Source organism: Prenolepis imparis, unplaced genomic scaffold (genome assembly GCF_030444845.1).
Source record: "Prenolepis imparis isolate NDT839.2.m4 unplaced genomic scaffold, iyPreImpa1.0 SCAF_1, whole genome shotgun sequence".
In the NCBI taxonomy this organism is placed as follows: Eukaryota; Metazoa; Arthropoda; class Insecta; order Hymenoptera; family Formicidae; genus Prenolepis; species Prenolepis imparis.
The window spans coordinates 12,429,668-12,451,083 of NW_028141159.1; the positions used below are offsets into that span (position 1 = coordinate 12,429,668).

Here is a 21,416-nt window from a genome sequence, read left to right on the forward strand (position 1 = left end):
AAGTGAGTTCGAGTATATTGTTCGTCCCTCTCCCCTCTAAAACGCGCGTCAACAAAGCGTCGAGCGAACTGAAGCACAGCATGATAGACCTCAAGACATCAGACCGCGAACAATGTGGACGTCCTCTTCCGTATATATCCACCTATACCTACACTAGACCGCTAACATCCGTAACATTGGTTTGCGGAAAGGGCGAAGCGCCGCAAACCAAATCCCCAGAGTGAGGATGCTGGAGCCATTAGAGCATATAGTAATCTCTCCGGTGGCGCGGATTTAAAGCTCCAGAGAACTCTGGAGTGGAATACGTGTACATACGGCATATATTAATATGCACAATGTGTGTATCCATACATATGACGAAATGGTCTTTTCAATTATGGAAAAATAATTTTTCATGTTGTTATTATAAATATATATATATATACGCGCTTGTCGATAAATTTGCTGCCGACATTCTAAGATGACATGTATGTATCCAGTTTGATATTATAAATAATATGAAAATATTGAATAAAATATTATATGAGAAATGAAAAACGACATGTATGAAAAATAATCAGCATGTGCTTCTTGATATGTAAAAGAACATACTGATTATTTTGCAAAAGATCATTGATCATGTTAAATTGTTAGCGGTTAGTGTAAGTATGGTCGTATATTATATTAAACAGAAAGATGTATACCATAAAATTTCAGAATTTCTGCTTTATTTACAGTATCATTTAATTATATTCATATTTCATATATTTTTGGTCTATTATTCTCTCTTTTTTTATTTATCAGATATTTGCAATGTTAAATAAAGAATATGTAATTAAAAAAATTTAATTCTTTCCTTCTTAGTTTTTTCTTAATATTTTAATTAAAACTACTATTCAGATCTGTAAATCAAAATTTAAAACGTCTCCAGTTTAATATAAATTTATATTTATTATATTGACACAGAATAGTGACATTTTATATGCCTTTTTCATTATATTCTATAGTCCACATTTGAAACTTTGGATCGCGAGTCATGATGCGAGAACATTCAAGATTAATTCAATTTGTTAGACCGTCACATTGAGACTATAGTATGACAGCACTATGCCGTCTGCAAATAGTGTGCCGACGGCTGCTGACCACAAAGGGACTAAATTTATGCTCCACCTGGAGACGCCCTCATAATGATTGTCATTAGATGGGCGCTCTGGGACATGCGGAAATGGCCGTTCATGGTCGGTGAAGTTGCATATACAGTAATACTAATTAATCGCAGAAACGCTTTCGGCTATTTACGTCGCTAGTTGATCATGTCGCACAATTAGCGAGCTTTAATATTATCATATAGATGAACATTTGCTATATAGCATATCCTCAAAAAATTCTTCTTAAAGGACTTTATTTGTTTGCTATAAGGGGAATGAGTGTAGCTCGGGCAAAATAAAGTTTGCGAAAGTTACTCGGGAAAGTTATACAAGTTTGTATTATAAATTACGTAAGAAAAATTATGTCGGAGAACTTTTATATGCAATTTTCCATTGCGTATCTTATTATTCTTTATATACATGATAAAATAAAGCTTATATAAAATTTCTTAGTATATGTGACAAGTTTTCATTGCAAATTATATGTATAAAATTATGTGTACAATTCTTACACATTGAATATTTTCCTCGTCTAATATTTTATTATCCTACTGTGTTCTGGCATCAGTATTTTAAATGTTAAAATTTGTAATTGTTTGTAATTCTCATAAGTTCTTTGTATTTATAATTGTTTTAAGTTTATCTTGAAGACAAGTTACGACAACTTTTAGAAACAAAGTAAAAATTTTAATAAAAAAAGAGAAAAATCAATATAACAGAATTTAATCCAAATTGTATCTTGAAATTCATACCTTGATCAGTTCAATCGAATAGAATATTTTAAACTAAATTTAAACTAAATTCTACATGTACCATTTCGTCTGCATAAACGTGATTTTCAAAATCTACAAATTTGTCACATAAAAAGTCCTCAAATGAAAAGCTGGACATGCTGAATATTTTTTGAGAAAATACAGAAAGCATGTGATGTAATGTAAGACATATGAAACGTACAATTATATTTGCCACTTTCATAATTGCGATAATTGCTAAATATTATAATTATTATTAATAGAAAAATCTTTAATTCAAGATATTTATATATCTTGAATTAAAACATAAAAATGTTATTACATTTTTAACTGAAAAAAAAATTGCGACATCAAGTAATTTCTTTTGATAAAATAATATGCATATACATCAACAAAATAATTATTTTTTAAAATCATGATAATCATAGCATTCAATAAGTATCGCAATTATAAGAGCGAATATAATTTATAATTGTACGTCTTTCTCGTACGTCTTATATCACACATGTGTAAAATAAATCATCTCTGCATCCATGGATATACGGTTTTACGTTGATCATAATGTTGGAAATGACTATGAAATATCAAGAGTGATAACTAAACTAATATAATTGGCGAATTTTGATCTATTATGCATTCAAACATGTAGTGTACATGTGTACATCTTATTTCTGTTCTAGGATTAAAAACGATCCTATTATCGAATGATTAACGAGTTTATCTCATGCAAGAACGTGTCGAAACGATATTAGACACTTGCGCACACCTAATGACACAATAACAATAGTAATAATCGCAGAATGTGCACGTGTACTAGATGTAAATCGATTTTCGCATCAAGCACGGTATAGGTAAATCGCCCGAAATGGGCCAGGGATGCAGTCGAGGCAATTAGTGCAATTATTAATGCATTCATAGTTTCTAATCGACACAGGTCGATTTGCATACGCATTGCTTCGGAGATAATCGCTACGCTATCCAAAGTATATAGCGGAAGATCCCGTTTTCGAAAGAAATATTAATCGTGAAATCTGACAGAGTCCCCTGCTTTTTCACTTCTTGTCGATCATCATTGCTCTGTTAACTTTAACTATACTTGTTGCACTATACACACCGACTTCCTGAAAAAGCTCTCAAATATTTGCTTTGAAGCGGTAACTCGATCTCACAATAATAATATAACTTTCGATAAGTCATCGTTAAGAAAACTCTGATCTAGTACTTGGCAAATGTTGTATTGTTATTTCAAAATATTATGTTTCTATTATTAAAATATTAATTAAATTATTTTAATATTTTCAATGATCTATTAAATTTGAATATTAATTTGAGATAATAAATTTTTAAATATTAAATTGAATTTCTATTTCTAGAATAATCGCATATATTAATAATAATAAGAATACAAAAAATGGTCGCGAGAATTACTTAAGATTTGTTATTAATTATCTTATCTTGTTATTATTAATACTACATCTTATCATGATACATTTATTTTATTTTATTATGTGTTATTTATAAGAATAAAGATAAAAGAAAATATTTTTAGCATTTTTGATAACACGTTTTCTATTTTTCTGTTTTTATTCTTTTCAAATTGCTTACTGAGAAAAGTATATTTATTGATAAAAAAACATTAGATATATAGATCTATAAAATCCTTCTTCGTGCAATTACTTCGAACACAACTTGGCATACACGTGCTGGGTGCATTTATTGCTTAGGTCGTCTGCCTTTAATTTTCAGCACAATCCACTTAATAGAGCTTTGAAAGCTTTTCCAGACCCCCTATACTATTTCTTTTCCGCGTTATTAAGTTGAAAATTGATAATTCGCGTAATAGCGAGAGAACTATGACGGGGTTGTTAAATTTAACGGTCGCCAGCCTGTTACGATGTATCTAATTTAAGAGCTCTTGTTCCGCATTTTCTATACTTACATAAATCTTGAGTTTTTTTTATTGTCTCATTCTTTTATTGTCACGAAATAACTTTCAATAAAATTAGGGACGAAAGATTGTTTTTACTTTTTTTTTTTTAAAAGAATGACATTTGGCGATTGTGTTTAATATTCAAGTTTGTTTTGTTTCGTCTGCACTATATAATACTCGTAACTTCAAAGAGACTGAGAGTTTTAATCCTGAAGCACGAACATATATATATCGTTTCACGGTAGCGTTTGTTCATCGTCGAGTAATCCTGTCCTCGTTCAAATAATCTATACGTCGTTTCTTCTGGTTATATCCTGCGACCGATATACCACCTGCGTCGACGAAGTTAACATAGCTTGCTACCTATATAATGTACTGAGCTTCGTGCATTTTATTTCCATAGTTTTCCACACGAAATTTTTCAATTTTAAACATTAAATATTTTATCGCGTTTAACTCGAAGAAATTGAACAAATAAAATTTTATTTTTTTATTTTTATTATTGAATTTGCAAAAGCTAACGCATATATTCATCTTAAGTCAACAGAAGAAGAAGAAGTAGAATCGAAATCGATTAAAGAATCTGACATTTAAATTAATCCGATTAATAATGCAATACTGAAATATATGAAGACATATATCGCAATGTGCACGTTAGATATTTTATAAATATTATATTTTTATTATATTGTTACATTTTTATTTTTTTAATGAAAATGTATAAGGGAAAATCATAGTCTGTAGGAATTTTATCAAGCACCCTTGTATCTTTCACGGAGTGCACGATGGTAGTCTGCATAGCGACCATGTCGAAAAGATCGATACCGCCCACAAGTCCTCGTTCGCCATCATCGTGTCCTCTCATAGAAACGCGGGGGGTGGATGATTTTATCCCGCCGAAAAAGGGAGAGAAAAGAAGAAAATCTTCGATAACCTTTTGCGCGCGCAAGGGTTGCAAGGGTGATCAGAGGGTCATAATTTCTCTATCACGCGTCTTGTCGGGCATAAAATTGCAATTTCCCAGTGAGCAACCCCATGACCTACGAGTTCTAATATCGGCTTGTAATAATCGTACGTGGATCCAACGCCGTTACACTGGCATCGTAATGGAATTTACCTTTACGATGCAACGCTCTCGCGATGAAATTGTTTTGTAGATTGAAATCCCGCGCGCCACTGGATCGTATTTAATCCGACAGCAAACATCCGCAACGGCGTTATTAATTCAACAGTTATGATAGATCGCTTGACATTCATCTCGAAATTTACAAGGCAAGTTCTATATACGAAAGATGTTTGATACAAACCGAATATTTATAAAAAATGAATGTTTTTAGGAATTATTTAATATATTTTGTAATATCTGTTGTTAGAGATAGGATTTAAAAAAAAAAAGAGTTTTATCCGTCTTTTCAACGATAACTATTATTATTTTAATAATATTAATAATTAATGATTTACAAGAGCGAATAGACAATCTCTTATTTCGGTTACGAGAATAATGGAGAATTATAAACTGCTGGTTCCCAGTGAAATTATTTCGGAGATTGAAATTCTCGATGCCGTACTGATTTAACTTGACAGCGCGAGCGTCTACAGCGGCGTTATTAATTTACGGCCGAATGTCCATCGCTCGAGCTTGACACTTGCGAAAGAGAGAGATAAAGAGAAAGAAATTTGACATACAGAATCCAGCGGGAAAATATAGAGATCTTTTTTCCTCCCACCCGAAGAAGAACATAGAAGATAGAACGTATTTTACCCAGACAAATGAAATAGAATCATAAATGTCCGCAGAGCTGTCTTAGCTGCTCCAATTTCGAACTGTCAATAAGGTATTTTCGCGTTCGCCATCGTGAACGGTAAATTCGCTAATCGTGTCCGCTGTCCGGAGAACCCGGGCCAAGACAAACAAACATTGGCGGAAACTCCGTACGACGCGACGCGTAGCCCTGCCAGTATCCGAAATCGCAATTTCCGCGAACCTGTACGACTTCTACAAGTGCCAATATCGAGTTTCATAGACTCGCCAGGCTCTCGACGACGCCTAGACCAGATGTGCTGTTTCTCGAGTTCGTCGTAGGTCCGTCGCCGTGCTTCTGCTCTTATTACGTTATTGGAAAACACTCGCCAGCCATGCTAGCAATTCTCGACGTCTGAATAATTCGCGTAATTATTGAAAGTGTACGTGTCCGAGAAAAATTAACGAATGATAAATTTTCCGCGATCTACATTTCGGAGACATTAGACGATTAAATCGCGGATTAAAAAGAATGGCTCGCAATTATTATTGGCATTTCTGCAATCTTATAAATCATTGAATCCTTTTGTGCTATTAAACTATCGAAGCGCGTTTTATTTCATTTTCTTGACTATCTATATTTTCAACTATAAGCATTATTAATTTTGCAAAAATAATATGATGCTCTTTCATGATTCTAAATCTAAATGATTGATATAGTTGACAGGAATTTTATATTTGCATTGTGATGCAAATCGCGATTGTGATTTTCAAGCAAATGTTCTATTAAAGAAACATTAAAGAGGCTGTCCAAAAATCTATTTTGAAAAAGAAAAACGTACATCTTTGGTTTTTAAATCAGTTTCGCAATTACATCAAACATTATATATCCTGCAATTACGCGGCAACGATGGTATTAGCGTACCGATCTTAATTAGCAATTAATCTGCCGGAATTCGGTACGTCCACAACAGAGTGGTATCGGATTCGATCCTGAGGATCAAGCAGGATTAAAGCGATTGCTTCCTCCTCGGCGAGCGCCAATCAAGTGGCTGCTGCGACTTGAGCAATAGAAGGACGTTCTACATATTTCAAAGACGGGCGCAGGAGGTTGCAATCGCTTGAGAGAGAAGACGCGGCGAATATCGAATATTCGGGAACACTAATATATATTATATCTATATTTTACTGTAAATTATACTCATTACACATTCAATGAGTTAAGTATAGATTAAGTCAGACATAGGACGAAATAATGAGATAATTTCGTTGCACGAAAATAATTAGGCGAAATTCTTATATCTATATAATATATATTATATAGATACAAAGAATTTCGCCTAATTATTTTCGTTCAACGAAATTATCTCATCATTTCGTCCTATGTCTGACTTAATTTATACTTAATTCCTTGAATGCGTAATGAGTATAATTTATAGTGTATCTTATACATACATATTGTATATATTATATAGATATAAAGAATTTCGCCTAATTATTTTCGTGCAACGAAATTATCTCATTATTTTGTCCTATGTCTGACTTAATCTAAACTTAACTCCTTGAATGCGTAATGAGTATAATTTACAGTGTATCTTATACTTATATATATATATATATATATATATATATATATAACATAGATATAAAGAATTATGCCTAATTATTTTTATGCAACGAAATTATATCATCATTTCGTCCTATGTCTGACTTAATCTACACTTAACTCCTTGAATGTAATAAGTATAATTTACAGTGTATCGTATACTTTTATATATATATATATAAAATATAAATATATAAAAGTATACGATACACTGTAAATTATACTCATTACTCATTCAAGGAGTTAAGTATAGATTAAGTCAGACATAGGACGAAATGATGAGATAATTTCGTTGCATAAAAATAATTAGGCGAAATTCTTTATATCTATATAATATACATATATATATATATGTATATATATGTATATAAAAGTATAAGATACACTGGAAATTTATACTCATTACGCACTCAGGGAGTTAAGTATAGACTAAGTCAGACATAGGACGAAATTATGAGATAATTTTGTTGCACGAAAATAATTAGGCGAAATTCTTTATATCTATATAATATATACAGTATGTATGTATAAGATACATTGTAAATTATACTCATTACGCATTCAAGGAGTTAAGTATAGATTAAGTCAGACATAGGACGAAATGATGAGATAATTTCGTTGCACGAAAATAATTAGGCGAAATTCTTTATATCTATATAATATATACAATATGTATGTATATAAAATACACTGTAAATTATACTCATTACGCATTCAAGGAATTAAGTATAGATTAAGTCAAAACAGAGAGAGAGAGAGAGAGAGAGAGAGAAATAGAGGATGATATGATATAGTTTGTTGCAGCAACAAGCTCGTACAGCATGTGGTATGCTATAATGTGAGTGTACCGAAAGGAAATTTATGCTTATCTTCAAAGTATACATACGCGTATAAACCAATAGTGCACGATGCGATATATGTGTGAAGAACCAAATATGGGTAATGCAAAATATATTGTTCTGTTACTACTGTCTTTCACCAATCAGAGAGAACTCAGGATACATACCGTATCGATCTTTCTCTCTTTCTCTTATCAAGAACTTGATTAAAATCTAAATTATTTCAAGCGCGATTTTTTATCATTATTATCATATCGTGTAATTTGAAATTTTAATACTATGCGTCTGCAGTTGATTTATGCATTCGATCAGCTATATTTTATTTTAATATTACAATCTTAAAACAAAATCTGTACTCTCATATATTTATTATTAATTGAATTATTAACCTTTATAGAAATTATGAAACTTTTGAAAGAGAGCTTAAGATTAAAATACAAAATAATTTAAAACTCACCGGCACACGATGCGCAGAAACGGAGTTGTAGGAACAATACTACGTTGATCTGTAAAACACAAATATATTAAATTGTAGATATATAAAGTATCCAAAATATTTAATATGTATTATATTATGCAATGATATAATATAAATTATTATTACGGATAAACAATTTTTCATAAGAAATAATAAAATTAATTTTTTGTAAGAAATAATAAATTTTTTTTGTAAGAAATAATAAAATTAATATTTCGTAAGAAATAATAAAATTAATTTTTCGTGAAAAATAATAAAAGATTAAAAAGTACATAAATTGCTTACTTCAAAGTTGCTTCGCTGACGCCCGATGCCTTCTAGGCCTCGTTCTCCTCTCAGATTATTAGGGTCTCTCCTTTTCAGGTTCATTGCACTCGCGCACTGTTTATTCGCGAAAATACAGTTAAATGACGATTGCAGGCGATTTGTTCACGGCACTTTGTTAAAAGCAGATGCGCGACACTTTTGTACGGCACTCCCGAATTCCGCAATCGAGAATACGCGATATTCTGTACTCGATGAGAAGATTCTTTGCCTGCAAAAAGGGATGCAATATAAATATACTTCAAAAAACGAGCACCGAGTAAGAATGTCATATCTAAAATAGCCGCTTTGTTAATTACTCTTATTTGGATCGAATAATCACGTAAAATACAACGATGTTTAACTAATAAATTTTCACGATTGACAGACTTATAAGAGTTAAGAGGCTATTTTATCAAAACAAATTTCTCGTGATATTCAAAAGTATAAATCGAAGCATAAGAGATGAGAATTCTAAATTACTCTTATAATGATACTTGCCGGCGATAATATTATATCTGTAAATACACGTGGAGTCGAATATACCTCGCATCACGCTTTGAGATTTTGGGTAATTTTAGTATAATATGCTCACTATTTTCGGATTAAGAGTGCGGAATTGTATATGAATCCGCCGATTTGAATAATTTAAACGCAAAAGCGTGATAATAATAACATTTAATAATAATAGATATCTATATTTCGCGGGATTCGTATATTTCGCATTTTTCACGACTTGATCGATCAAAATTTATTACGTAATTAATCAACAAAAAGACATTTTTAAATATTACATTCCGTGAAACTTTAATTTTAATTCATATTTTTAATTCACAATATTTATTTATTCGCACTTATGTTACAAGATAGTAATTGTTATAAAAGGAAAGCATATGTCTTTTCTCTCTCGGCTATGAATATCACAATTAAACAGTAATTGAGCATTTCTTTTTTTTTCTCACATTTTCTAAGGATTAATCTCTTCATCGAAAGTGTCGTATTTGACATCTCTTATTGTTAATCTTGTCGCAATGGTATTTCGAGAAATAATATACGATAGTATTTTGAGAGATATGCCATACCATTGACAATTATTAGAATACATGACTAAATATGACTCTCCATATTTATTTAACGCATTTCAAAACATGATATACTCAATCAAAATTTATCCCACGATTAGTCGGCAAAGAAATATATTTTTGAGACTATTACATTCCGTAAAACTTTAATTTTAACTCATATATTCATTCGTATTTACATTATATAATACGGGATATTAATCGATTTAAAAAGAAAGCTCATAAATATCGCAATGAAACAGTAATATATAGTATTCTCATCTTCTATGCTCCGATTCCTACTTTGGAATATATATCTTAAGAAGTAATCTCTTCGTCGAGAATGTCGCATTTGACATCTCATATCGTTAATACTTGTCATGATAAATATTTCGAGAGATAATACGAGAGACGGGAAGCGACTCACGCTGCTACCTTCTTGCTCGAGAGTGTCGACGCGCGAATGACAACAAGGCAACTGCGTGATCGCATAGACTGCATATAAACAATAATGCACTCTATGCCAAGAAACATATTAATAAAATAGCGTGATTAAATGTGACTTTAAATATGACTCTATATTTTTATACGATTTATTTATTAAACGTATGTATTTCAAAACCACGTAATTCTGAATCGATTCTCTCCCTGAAAGACAGAAAAATTAATACATCTTCCAAAGTAAAAGTAATATTATAAATATATTATAAAATTAAATATATAATTATATTATAAAAATTTTTAATTGAATGGGCCGCGAGGTTTTTGATCTATAAAATTGATAATCTTCCACTGATCTTTCTTAATAATTTAAAGTATGACATAGTGATGTGCATAAATGGGCCAAAATCCATTTATGAAATTGGCAAATTTTTAAATTGAAATTATTAAGAACGCAGGATAAGTGGCTCATTTATCTCGTCGCGCCGCAATGGTTGTATGGAACGCAATGTATCCGTCGTAGATGATTATAGTCTCATCGACGAACTGTCGTTCTATTGCAGGCTCGAGCACACACAAAAACGACGCGACAGGAAATGGAAGGCCGGCTCCCCTTTTGGCCGAACCAAGATACGGCGCCGCGCCCCAGCCATACGGTGAGTGTCTGTCCGTATTTGTCTGCCTCTCTTTCTCTCCGTCTGTTCGATCGTCTGTCCATCCTGTTCGTCTGAATGTACCTAATGGCCAAATCAAGCTCACCGGTTTGGAAAATAGATGGCCCGGGCGATCGCAGGTTTTCCGTGAACACGAATAAAAAATGAGAATAGATTAATGGAAGACTGACGAAGTGCGAAGCGAAATGATGTTCTAGGTGTTTTCCGAAAGAAAAAGTATGTCGAGCACATTTGTTTGCAACGTACACGAAGAGGAAAATTTACTTTAGAAAACCATTTTATCTGGAAAATATTCCTCGAAGTTACTGCATTCGTAGAATATTGCGTTCGTGAAATTTCTACGCGAAGAAAATTTCTAATTTAAGCATTTTAAATTGAAAAAAGATTTTATTAGAAGATTGTTTTTCTTTGTAGAAACACAAACATATATGGAAAGCTTGTTTTTCATCATATATATTGAAATATTAATAAAAGATCGAGTGTACAAACATACGTACCAAGTTTTCCCGAAGGAATGTTAGAATTTTATTTACACCGCGAATAACATGTATAATATGTATGCAAATGCAATGTTGAAAATTTTAATTATAATAATAAAAATAGAATAATAGAAAAAAATAAAAACTAAAATCTACACATTTTAATGATAAAAATATTATAATCTACTTGGTAATATTTATCGAAAAATATATAATAAATTTTCGAAATTTTTTAAGAATCTTTTAAAACTTATACATTTAAATTAGGAAATTAAATCCTTAATTTCCTTAGAAAACAATTTAAGTTTAAAAATAAAGACTAAAACTACTTTTTTATAAAAATTATTTTTGTTTTTTGCTATTTTATTAATTGTAAGATATAGGTAATAAATTACTTTTAGAATTCATCGTCTTGTAATGTCATGAGGAAACTCATATTGGACATTGCAAAGATGTTGATTATTAATGCAAAATCAAATCAAATTGAATTGTTATATAAACGACACGTGACTCTGTTGCATCGATGTGCATTTAAACTTATTGTCAGTTTCCTGTATATGCGCCACGTCTAAGCTGTTGAACGTTTCTATTCTAATATTGACCCAGCGAAAATAATTTCTGGTATATATAGTTCGGTCTACAACTATCGCCATAAATCAACTGCGACCGCCATCCTATTGCGATTTTGGACGGGAAATTATTGAATCGAATGTAACGTAACGCAGGCTGCAATCGAAACCACTGCAGTCTCGTTACGCGCGATGTAATCCTATAGTTGAAAACATTATCGTAATTCACCATTGCGACTCTCTTTTCCCAATAACCCCCGGCATTTTAATCGATACCATTTGTCGCAACATTTAATACTTGGCTGCACGTAGCCGACACAGTATTGCATTACCATTCCAATAGTCTCGCCAGCTTGTATTACTCCGGTTAAAGATTGAATTGTTCGCTTTAACGCGGTACCTTTTTTTTATTTCTTCTATTTTTTCTATATTTCTATTTTATTCATTTTGCCTTTCTATAAAACGCAGAAAAATTTTACGATTTTGTTACGGTTTTGTATGGTTTTGTTTGTTACGAATATATTTATAAATATTTGTCTAGGAGAATATACAGATTCTCTCACAAAATGTTCCTCATTTACAAAATTTGTACTTGATTGCTTTTATATATAAAAGTTATATATAACAATCAATAATCCCTTTCTAAAAAAGGCATGTTATTGACATTGTTGTCGCTTTTCCGCGATGATTGGCTGTCTCGATTCGCGTTGTGTGTTATATTTATAGCATCGAGCAGCATCATTGCAAGGATTAACAGTTTGACAGTTTGTCCAAAATAAAATTAAATAAAATAATATTATGTTTTAAATAATATGTTATAATACTTTAAACTCGATTAATATTTTTGACAGTTATCAGCTGATTTCTGTCAAAAAATATTAATCACGGATAAAGTATTATAACATATTATATTACGTACAAAATATTATTATTTTAATTATAATAATATGTTGTAAATAATGTAATATGTTATAATATATATTTATAATATATACTTTGTCCGCGATTAATATTTTTTGACAGAAATCAGCTGATAACTGTCAAAAATATTAATCGAATTTAAAGTATTAAGACATATTATTTAAAACATATTACTTTATTTTATTTTATTTTGGACAAACTGTTAAACTGCTAATCCTTGCGATAACAGCCTCTCGATGCTATGAATATAACAGACAACGCAAATCGAGGCAGCTAATCAACTTCACGAAAAAGAGGCAACAATACTTGCGAGAATCGACTTAACATGCCTTTTTTTAGAAAGGGACTAGAACAACACAAGCGCGCACCACGTGCGCGCATTCTAGTTCTTTTCCTCGATTTTATGTTAAAAAGAACGATACAGAAATCAGCTGATAACTGTCAAAAAATATTAATTGAGTTTAAAGAATTATAACATATTATTTAAAACATATTATTTTAATTTTTATAACATATTGTTATTTTAAAATTTAATTAGCAAATTAACGCTTTAATCAGCTGATTTCTGTCAAAATATTAATAAAGCGTTAATTTGCTAATTAAATTTTAAAATAATAATAGGTTATACAATTTTTAATAGTAATATGTTGTAAATAATATGTTATAATGCCTTATCTGCGATTAATATTTTTTTGATAGAAATCAGCTGATTAAAGAGTTAATTTGCTCAATCAAGTTTAAACAAACTTTATATAAAAATATCATTCTTTTTTATATAAAGTCAAGGAATGGTGCGCGCATAGCGCGCGCTTGTATTGTTCTAGTAAATTAAATTATTCATAAATTAAATGGCATAAATCAACGTTCATTTCAACATTCATTTTTAACTAATTTTTAACTAACTAATAATATTTTGTTATTGAGATATTTCTTATTAAAATTGCGCTGAAAATGGATCCAAAAAAAGATCGAAACGTATACACTTATTATTTAAACATTTGATTTGAAACATCTTGTGATTCAATAATAAAGTTTATGCGCCCTACTTACTGTGTTAGTTCTTATTTGTCATTTTTATTATTTCTTTTGCGATTATATTTATTTTGTTTTAATATAAAAATCTGTCTTTCCTATAATTTATAAACTTCGAACGGAAAATCTGCATTATGACGATTTATTGCGACCTGTGCTAAATTCTCCTTTGCGATGCCCCGATTTCACTGAACAGCTGCGCGTATCCATCAGCAGGGTCGACAGACTCCCGCGGTGGACAACAACAACAATGTTCAGTTATCTAGTGTCCCGGACACATCATTTGTCTCGCATGTCCGTACAGTGGTATGTGCATCTATGGTTCCAGGCTCCACGCCACAGGTCACTTTTCCGCCTGGCGCCGGCCACGATCGTTACGAGGAGAACTTCAACGGGCCGGCGACATACGCGGAGCCCTACGTCGAGCGTTACGGCATCAAGAGCGATTTCAGCGGCCGCGAGCCATTACATCCCACGCCACCTCGACCGGGTTACGTGCCCACCCTGGGCCAAACACCACCTTCGAGCACGCAGGGCTCAGTCATGATGGTGTACGGCCTGCAACCAGACAAAGTCAATACCGACAAGCTCTTCAACCTGTTCTGCTTGTACGGCAACGTAACGAAGGTAGGTGGTGGTGACCCCGGATCTCTTTGGTCGTCGCAGGTGTTTGTTAAATGTAACCGCGCGTGCGTGTTCATACATACACAGAGGAGCTTGCACGAGACTTAGTCATCCTTGTGACGCGGGGGTTTCGTGGTACGACCGTAACGTCGACATCCGTAACATATGTACTTGCGTTTAACAAGGACTAATCGGTTTTCGTGTATTTTGCCCTCTGTATTTAACGAGGACGAGAGAGCGGATTTTCACATGTTAATCTATATTTAATAAAGGCTAAATTCCGCATTGCTTTATTCCGCAGAGTAATAAATGTTTTATTTATTAAACATACGGTATATTTAGTGAATGCTTTATCAAATATCGAACTAATTGAAAACAATTTGAAATATAGAAGAAAATATTCCGAGTCGAAATTTTGCTTCTATTTTGAAGATCTCTATTTTTTCATGTTTATAAATTCTGAAAAATGTTGACAGATTTTAAATTTATATAGGATTTGTATTGAATTTTTATTTTGCACTTTATAAGTAAAAAAAAGAACAATTTCCCATTGATTCTTAGAGGTTTAAAAGAGGAGCCTTCGGCAAAACTATAAATTGAGTAATTTTAAAATAGAGTGATCTGACTGCTTAAATAGATATCAAAATAGAGATGTTAGATTGAACATTGAAATCGAAAATAGGAGAAAAATTTCGACTCGTGTAATTTCGTACAGGCAGGTACTCTTTACACACAGTTGATTCTCGATGTAAACCGCAACGACGTACGATCGATCGCGAGTTATTTCAGGAAGAGAAGTATACTACCGGTTCGCACGTTTCGTGAGCTTTTCGTAACAACGAGCGATAAACTTGAAACTCTCTGATCGCAGGTTAAATTCTTGAAAACGAAAGAAGGATGCGCGATGATACAGATGGGGGACAGCATTGCCGTAGAACGGTGTTTACAGAACCTGAATAACGTCACGATCGGGACGGACGGCAGGTTGCAGCTTGGCTTTTCGAAACAGGCCTTCCTTTCGGACGTCACCAACCCTTATATCCTACCCGACAAGACAGCGAGCTTCAAGGACTTCACGGGAAGCAAGAATAACAGGTAAGTCTTGGTGCAAATGACTCTTCGCATTTTATTTTCCTGTCATTTTTCGCTCAGTTTGTTCTTTCCCTCGTGAAGACCATTTGTCTCCGCTTGATCTTTCTTTCATTTTCCGTCGCGATATTCTTTCGCCCTATATATGAGGCGAGAGAATATATATATATATATACACATATATACATATACTCTTATCGTAAGTACATCTCTTCAAGTTTTCACGGCGACTGTTCTTTCCTCGCCATTTAATCGCACGTTTCATCTCGCGTGTAAAAAAAAAGAAAAAAACTCGTGAAACAATCAATTACAGTTTTATGCTTAACATAAGAGTTGTAAAGTTTTTAAACAAAAATATCTTTAAATAAATTTTGTAATCATATGTAACTAATGAATTTTAAACTTAAAGACAAAATATTCTCTTGTACATGTATCTTTTTCGCTTTTTCCTATAAGATTAAATTTCTATGAGATATATCGATAGACTCCTAGGAAATTGATATGTGTCTAACTTATTTAATTATCGAGGTCGTCGGTCTTAAAAAAAAAGTACTTTTGATAACGCTATCTTGACTACCTGATCGACCTATTCCCCATCATCATCTTTCGTGCGAATCTTAAGAGGAAGTAACATAACGCGGGGCGTGTTCAGCGCGATCCGGCAGATTGCGACGGCACTTCACGAGATTAAACTCGGGAGTCTAATTAAATGAAAACGCGTAAACGAGCGCGATTTAAATTTCTCCGCTTCGTAACTCTGAAAATCTGCAGTTCCCACTCAGCTCGAGTCGCGGCCTTGTCTGGTCACACTCGGGAAGCGAACGCGCCTGAGCGGAAGAATCAAATCTAAAGGTTGAATAGGAACTAACGACACCACTGCAATTTCGCGTCTGGACTAGTGTACCTCTCCGCTCCGGTCGTCCCTTATAGTTACTCAAAAGGGCGTGTCTGATAATCCGGCTCGGCGATTAAGTTCTAGCTCTTTCAACTACGCTAGAAAGCTGCAGACAATGCAGAGAGTCGTTCTTCGTACAAATCTCGAATGAAATTTCTATCACACATGAAGATCATGCTATTGTGTCAAAAGAAAGAATTTGAGCTTTTACATGAAACGTCGAGAATAATATAAAAATTAAAGTCGAAATTACATCAAAATTGAATCAGTTAACAATAGTTTTATATGAAAATGCTTCCTGTTTGTTACTATTCATATTAAAATATATATATAATTATGATTCATATTACAATGACATTGCAATGAAGACGATAGTATGTAAGACTTTTTTTAATTAAAATTTTTAAAGTTTTTTAACTTTGTCTTTGAGACATTTTTCTTCTCTTCTTAAAATTTGTTCTCTCGTCTTTTATCGTTTTAGATCTCGACGTTTCACTTATTTAACATGATTCTGAAAAAGTCAATTTAAATTTTACTCAAACATAGTTTTATGAAATTTAAACCGAGTAATTTATTGAAATGAATAATTTAACAAAACGAAGAAATACACCGTGATGCGTGTTTTTGACGGATAAAAAGTGCTATCTCTCTCTCGTCGAAATGAGTATTTTGCTTCGACGAAAAACCTAATCGCCCGCAGGGACTGGCTCCGTCTTGGACGCGAGCACGAGTTCTGATTGCGAGAAGTTAATCACAAGAAGTTCCCTAAAGCTTGTGAAAGACAAACTGCGCACCAGAAGCATCCCGACGTTCCTCCTCCATGCGGAAATCCGCTTTCATTTGCGTAATTGAGGATCTGAACTGTAAGCTGACATTTCTAATGAGAATGAGATGCCGATATTGCACAAGTAAAAGAGAGCAATTTTACATCGAGAACAAGTATATTCCCCATAAGGCTTCATAAAGTGAAATAAAAATATGCTTTAGTATTTTTTTTCCAATATCGCTTCTTTGTGTTTTGAGATGATGAAAGTGTCCGCTTTTATTTTTCAAATCTAGAGATGCATCTTCACCAATATACTATCGATATATCTTGTTCAGTTAAAAATTCACCGGTCAACTCCGATAGAATGATGATAGATATCTATAACGATATCGCAAAAGTTGAGCGAAAATATTAAATTCATTTTTCACTCTCTTCTTAAAAAAAAAATTGATAAATGAATTCTACGATTGACATATTATGATTGATAGTGTCTATATATTTTTGTTTTATTTAATTTTTGTTAACAAAAGACGTGGAATATTTTACGAGAATATTCTGAAAACTGTAAAAGCTAGATCAATTTCAACTACCTAACATTTCAATTTCTATAATATTAATAGATAACGTGCAAGTTTTAATAATTTTGAAATAAAATAACTGATAGATATAATGAAATTTTATACATTACACTTATTTTAATATTATATCATCGTTTCCAAATTGATCCAAAATTAGCCGAAAAAATTTATATACATAGTTTCTAAAAATTGATTTTTTTCGTAAGTCTACAGTGCCCGGTTTTTCGATATATTGTTGCAGATTCCTGAACCCCGCAATGGCTAATAAGAACAGAATACAGCCACCATCGAAAATAGTCCATTTCTTCAATACCCCGCCTGATCTAACGGAGGAAACAGTGAATCGCGTATTCATAGAACGCGGCATCGAGGCCCCAACGACGATCAAACTGTTCCCTCTCAAATCTGAACGATCGTCGTCCGGTCTGATCGAATTCAGCAGTGTCGGTATCGCGGTGGCTGCCATTATGGAATGCAATCACACAGCACTGGAGAACAGCAGTAAGTATCGATATCACACGTACGATCGTAAAACTCGGATTTCTCTCGTGCAGTTTTTCCACGAGATAGCGGTCGTGAGGATTTTATGAGATTATGATATTTCGCGAGTGGTCGACGATGACTTTATCGCTTTCTCATCCGATTTTGGATTTAGATTTTACTCTTATCCAGATTTATGATTATTCTGTTATCAGAAAGATCCTTCATAAAGGTCCTTCTTGTTTAAGCATCTTTTCCGATATAAGATATATTTTAATGCGATATAATTTCATATATCTCGAACAGAGGATCCAACAAATTGTTGTGAAAGAAAAATGTTTTATTCAAAACATTGAGAATAGAATATCTATCTTGTGATTACACGCATCACGCTTGATGCACAAATAGATTTATTTTAATATTTTAGTATTAATTTATAATAAAATCGAATAATTAAAATCGGAGTATACAGAGCTCTCCCACCTCTCAATTTCTTCTAAATAATTCCGCTAATAAATAAAAATTGTCAAATATAACGAGAGAAACGTCGCTCAACAAGTGACCCTAATCGATCGACCCTATTCCTTCGCTGTAACACGTTTGACAGGAAATATTACAACGCCGGTCCCTTTGTCGCGCTCGTCTGTTTCAGACGGCAAGTTCCCCTACATCATGAAGCTCTGCTTCTCGTCGTCGCGCACCATACCCACAAGCTTCCCGCCCAGCAGTGGCAGCGCGTCGAGCAATTCCGCCGGTAATGGCCACGTCAAAATGCAGCAGGACTCGGAATAGAACGGCGAGGTCCAGGGCCAGCAGCGTCAGCGTCACCGCCAGCGCCCCTCACTCGCCGCCCTGCATCCGTTGTGTGTCCCCGCGACGGCGGGCACGGCCCTGCACCCCGCAGCCGCAACAATAACATTATCCCCGGTCCTACCGCCGCCACCGCCCGTACCGCCACCCCTACCGCCGCCCACCTGTCTCCTAATAGCCACCCCGACCCTTTATCCGACCGTACCACCACCACCTCCACCCCCGTTGCCCACTTTCTGGCCCTACTAATGTGACGGGCCCATCTGGATAGGTGAGACGAACGCGCGTGCCAGCGAGACCGGGTGAGGACGAACCCTCCCGTACACGAGAGAATAATCGGAATCGTTGATTTTCGCGGCGAAAGAGAAGTATCATACATCGCAACGATATTCATTTTCAATCGAACGCGACATATCGATAGAAAAACTGGTCTATTCTCTCGTGAATCTACTGAACTAGATAGGGGTCTTCGCAGTCGCGGTCAAAGGGTTGGGAAAGTTGCCGATGATATAAGTGAGTAACTCGGCACCCGTGATAGTGCCGTGTCCCACCAGAGACAATTGTCAACGCGGGTCAGACACGGTTTTTCGGCATTCGACGCCATCGGTGGCGGTACTAGTGTTGAAGTCGCGAGGATCTTTCAATCGATACAATGACTTCACAATCTTCGCAACGACATCGTGCTTCATTCCCGGAGACTCTGTATATAGCTTGGAGATCGGGTGGTCTCAGGCACGCATACACATATCAAGGGCTTGGAAGTAAACCGGTACGTTTCGCGAGGAGCCATGCGCGCACGATATTATTAAAATTTCATTTTCAAGGAATTGATGTGAGTTGATGACAAATTAAAAAAAAAACATGAAGACTGTTTCGAGTAAAGTTGAACCATTTCATAAGATTGAATCGAAGAGAAAAAGAAGAGCGTGAAAAAATCTCCTTAGAAAGTGGAAGAAAATAACACTACGTTAACTACGAGATAGATCGAAGAAGATGGAATGGTTTGAAGGAGCTGTTTTAGAAAGAAACAGCTCACGGAAAGTCTATTTCCAGAGAAAAGGAGAAGCTGTCGGAGGAAATTTGATCCTTCTCAGAAGGCACCTAAAAGCATGATCTATCAGAGAAGAAATGATCGAAAGGAGATAGCACTTTCTTAGAATGACTGGGAGAAGATGGAAAACTATCGGGAAATGGATAAATCGAACAAGGCAGAGATTCTTTTTAGTGGTAGCAGAATGGCTCGAAGACGGTCTACTTCTTCGGAAGAGGAATCGTCCGAAGAAGGTCGAATCTCTCAGAAGAGGGGCAGCTGGAAGATCGAAGACCGTCGGAGGGGCAATCTTCTCGGAAGATCGCGGGTTCTAAAATCTGAATCCGGAGTGCGAAAAGTGCGAAATTCCTCGTGGTTGCTCGTGAAGCAGACAGGTGGGCGCTGCTTCCGCGAAGCCCGGACGTATATATGATGTCTCACGACCGCGACGAGACGTTCTCTCGCTCGCTCGTTCGCTCGTGTTTACGGTCAACTTATCTTAAATCCGCGTGCGTTCGCGTGCGCGATGCACGACATTAATTCTGAAACCGAGCTACGTGCTCCTCGATGACCATATTTTGTGGGATCCAATAAAATGAACCGGAGATTTCTTGGCGACCACTTATTAAACACGGGATACAATTTAAGAGAGTGTTCAGAAAAGAACTGAGCGACTTGCTGCAGAATGCAGCATCTGCTTTGAATGTCATTGATACGCGCTACTCTATCGTCGTAAATATGCTCGGCCCACAGCAAGCATCGCGCAATTTTTTTTCATCGTTTAGTTTATATTCAGATTTTTTTAACACTCATCCGGATAATTTTGTTTTCTAATACGAATGACGACTTCCTATGGAATAATCATTTAATAAATTCTGAAAAAAAAAACAGTAAAATTGTTACATAAAGGGCTTGTCGCGACAACGTGGTAATTCAAAGATTTTTACGGGCATGCAACTCTTCTCTGCGACTTTTGAACTTATTCCTTAGCATATTATTGTTAAAAAATGCAAAAATTTTCAATCGGGGCCATAATTGAATTTGTAAATAAATATAAACTAAGATTCTTATACCATTTTTGCATAAACAGTTTACCATATTGTTATTTTAAAGTTAGATTGTAATATTACCGAATTATACATACAATTGAAAATTTTAATGTCTTTAATAAGAAGATGATCACGTTTTTCT

At 34.1% G+C, this 21,416-nt stretch overlaps 1 protein-coding gene across 2 annotated transcripts in view; it reads left to right on the forward strand.

Annotated features, from left to right (window-relative positions):
- Sm (heterogeneous nuclear ribonucleoprotein L) overlaps positions 1 to 21,416 on the forward strand; it is a 151,356-nt gene extending 129,940 nt beyond the window's left edge. The window contains exons 7-11 of one of the 2 annotated variants that reach the window (XM_083034101.1): positions 10,842 to 10,934; positions 14,282 to 14,580; positions 15,449 to 15,672; positions 18,147 to 18,406; positions 19,038 to 21,416. In XM_083034101.1, coding sequence (XP_082890227.1) covers positions 10,842 to 10,934; positions 14,282 to 14,580; positions 15,449 to 15,672; positions 18,147 to 18,406; positions 19,038 to 19,177 — 1,016 coding nt within the window. In that variant the 3' untranslated portion in view covers positions 19,178 to 21,416. The remainder of the gene's footprint in view (positions 1 to 10,841; positions 10,935 to 14,281; positions 14,581 to 15,448; positions 15,673 to 18,146; positions 18,407 to 19,037) is intronic. The other variant, XM_083034187.1, reaches the window with a different exon arrangement.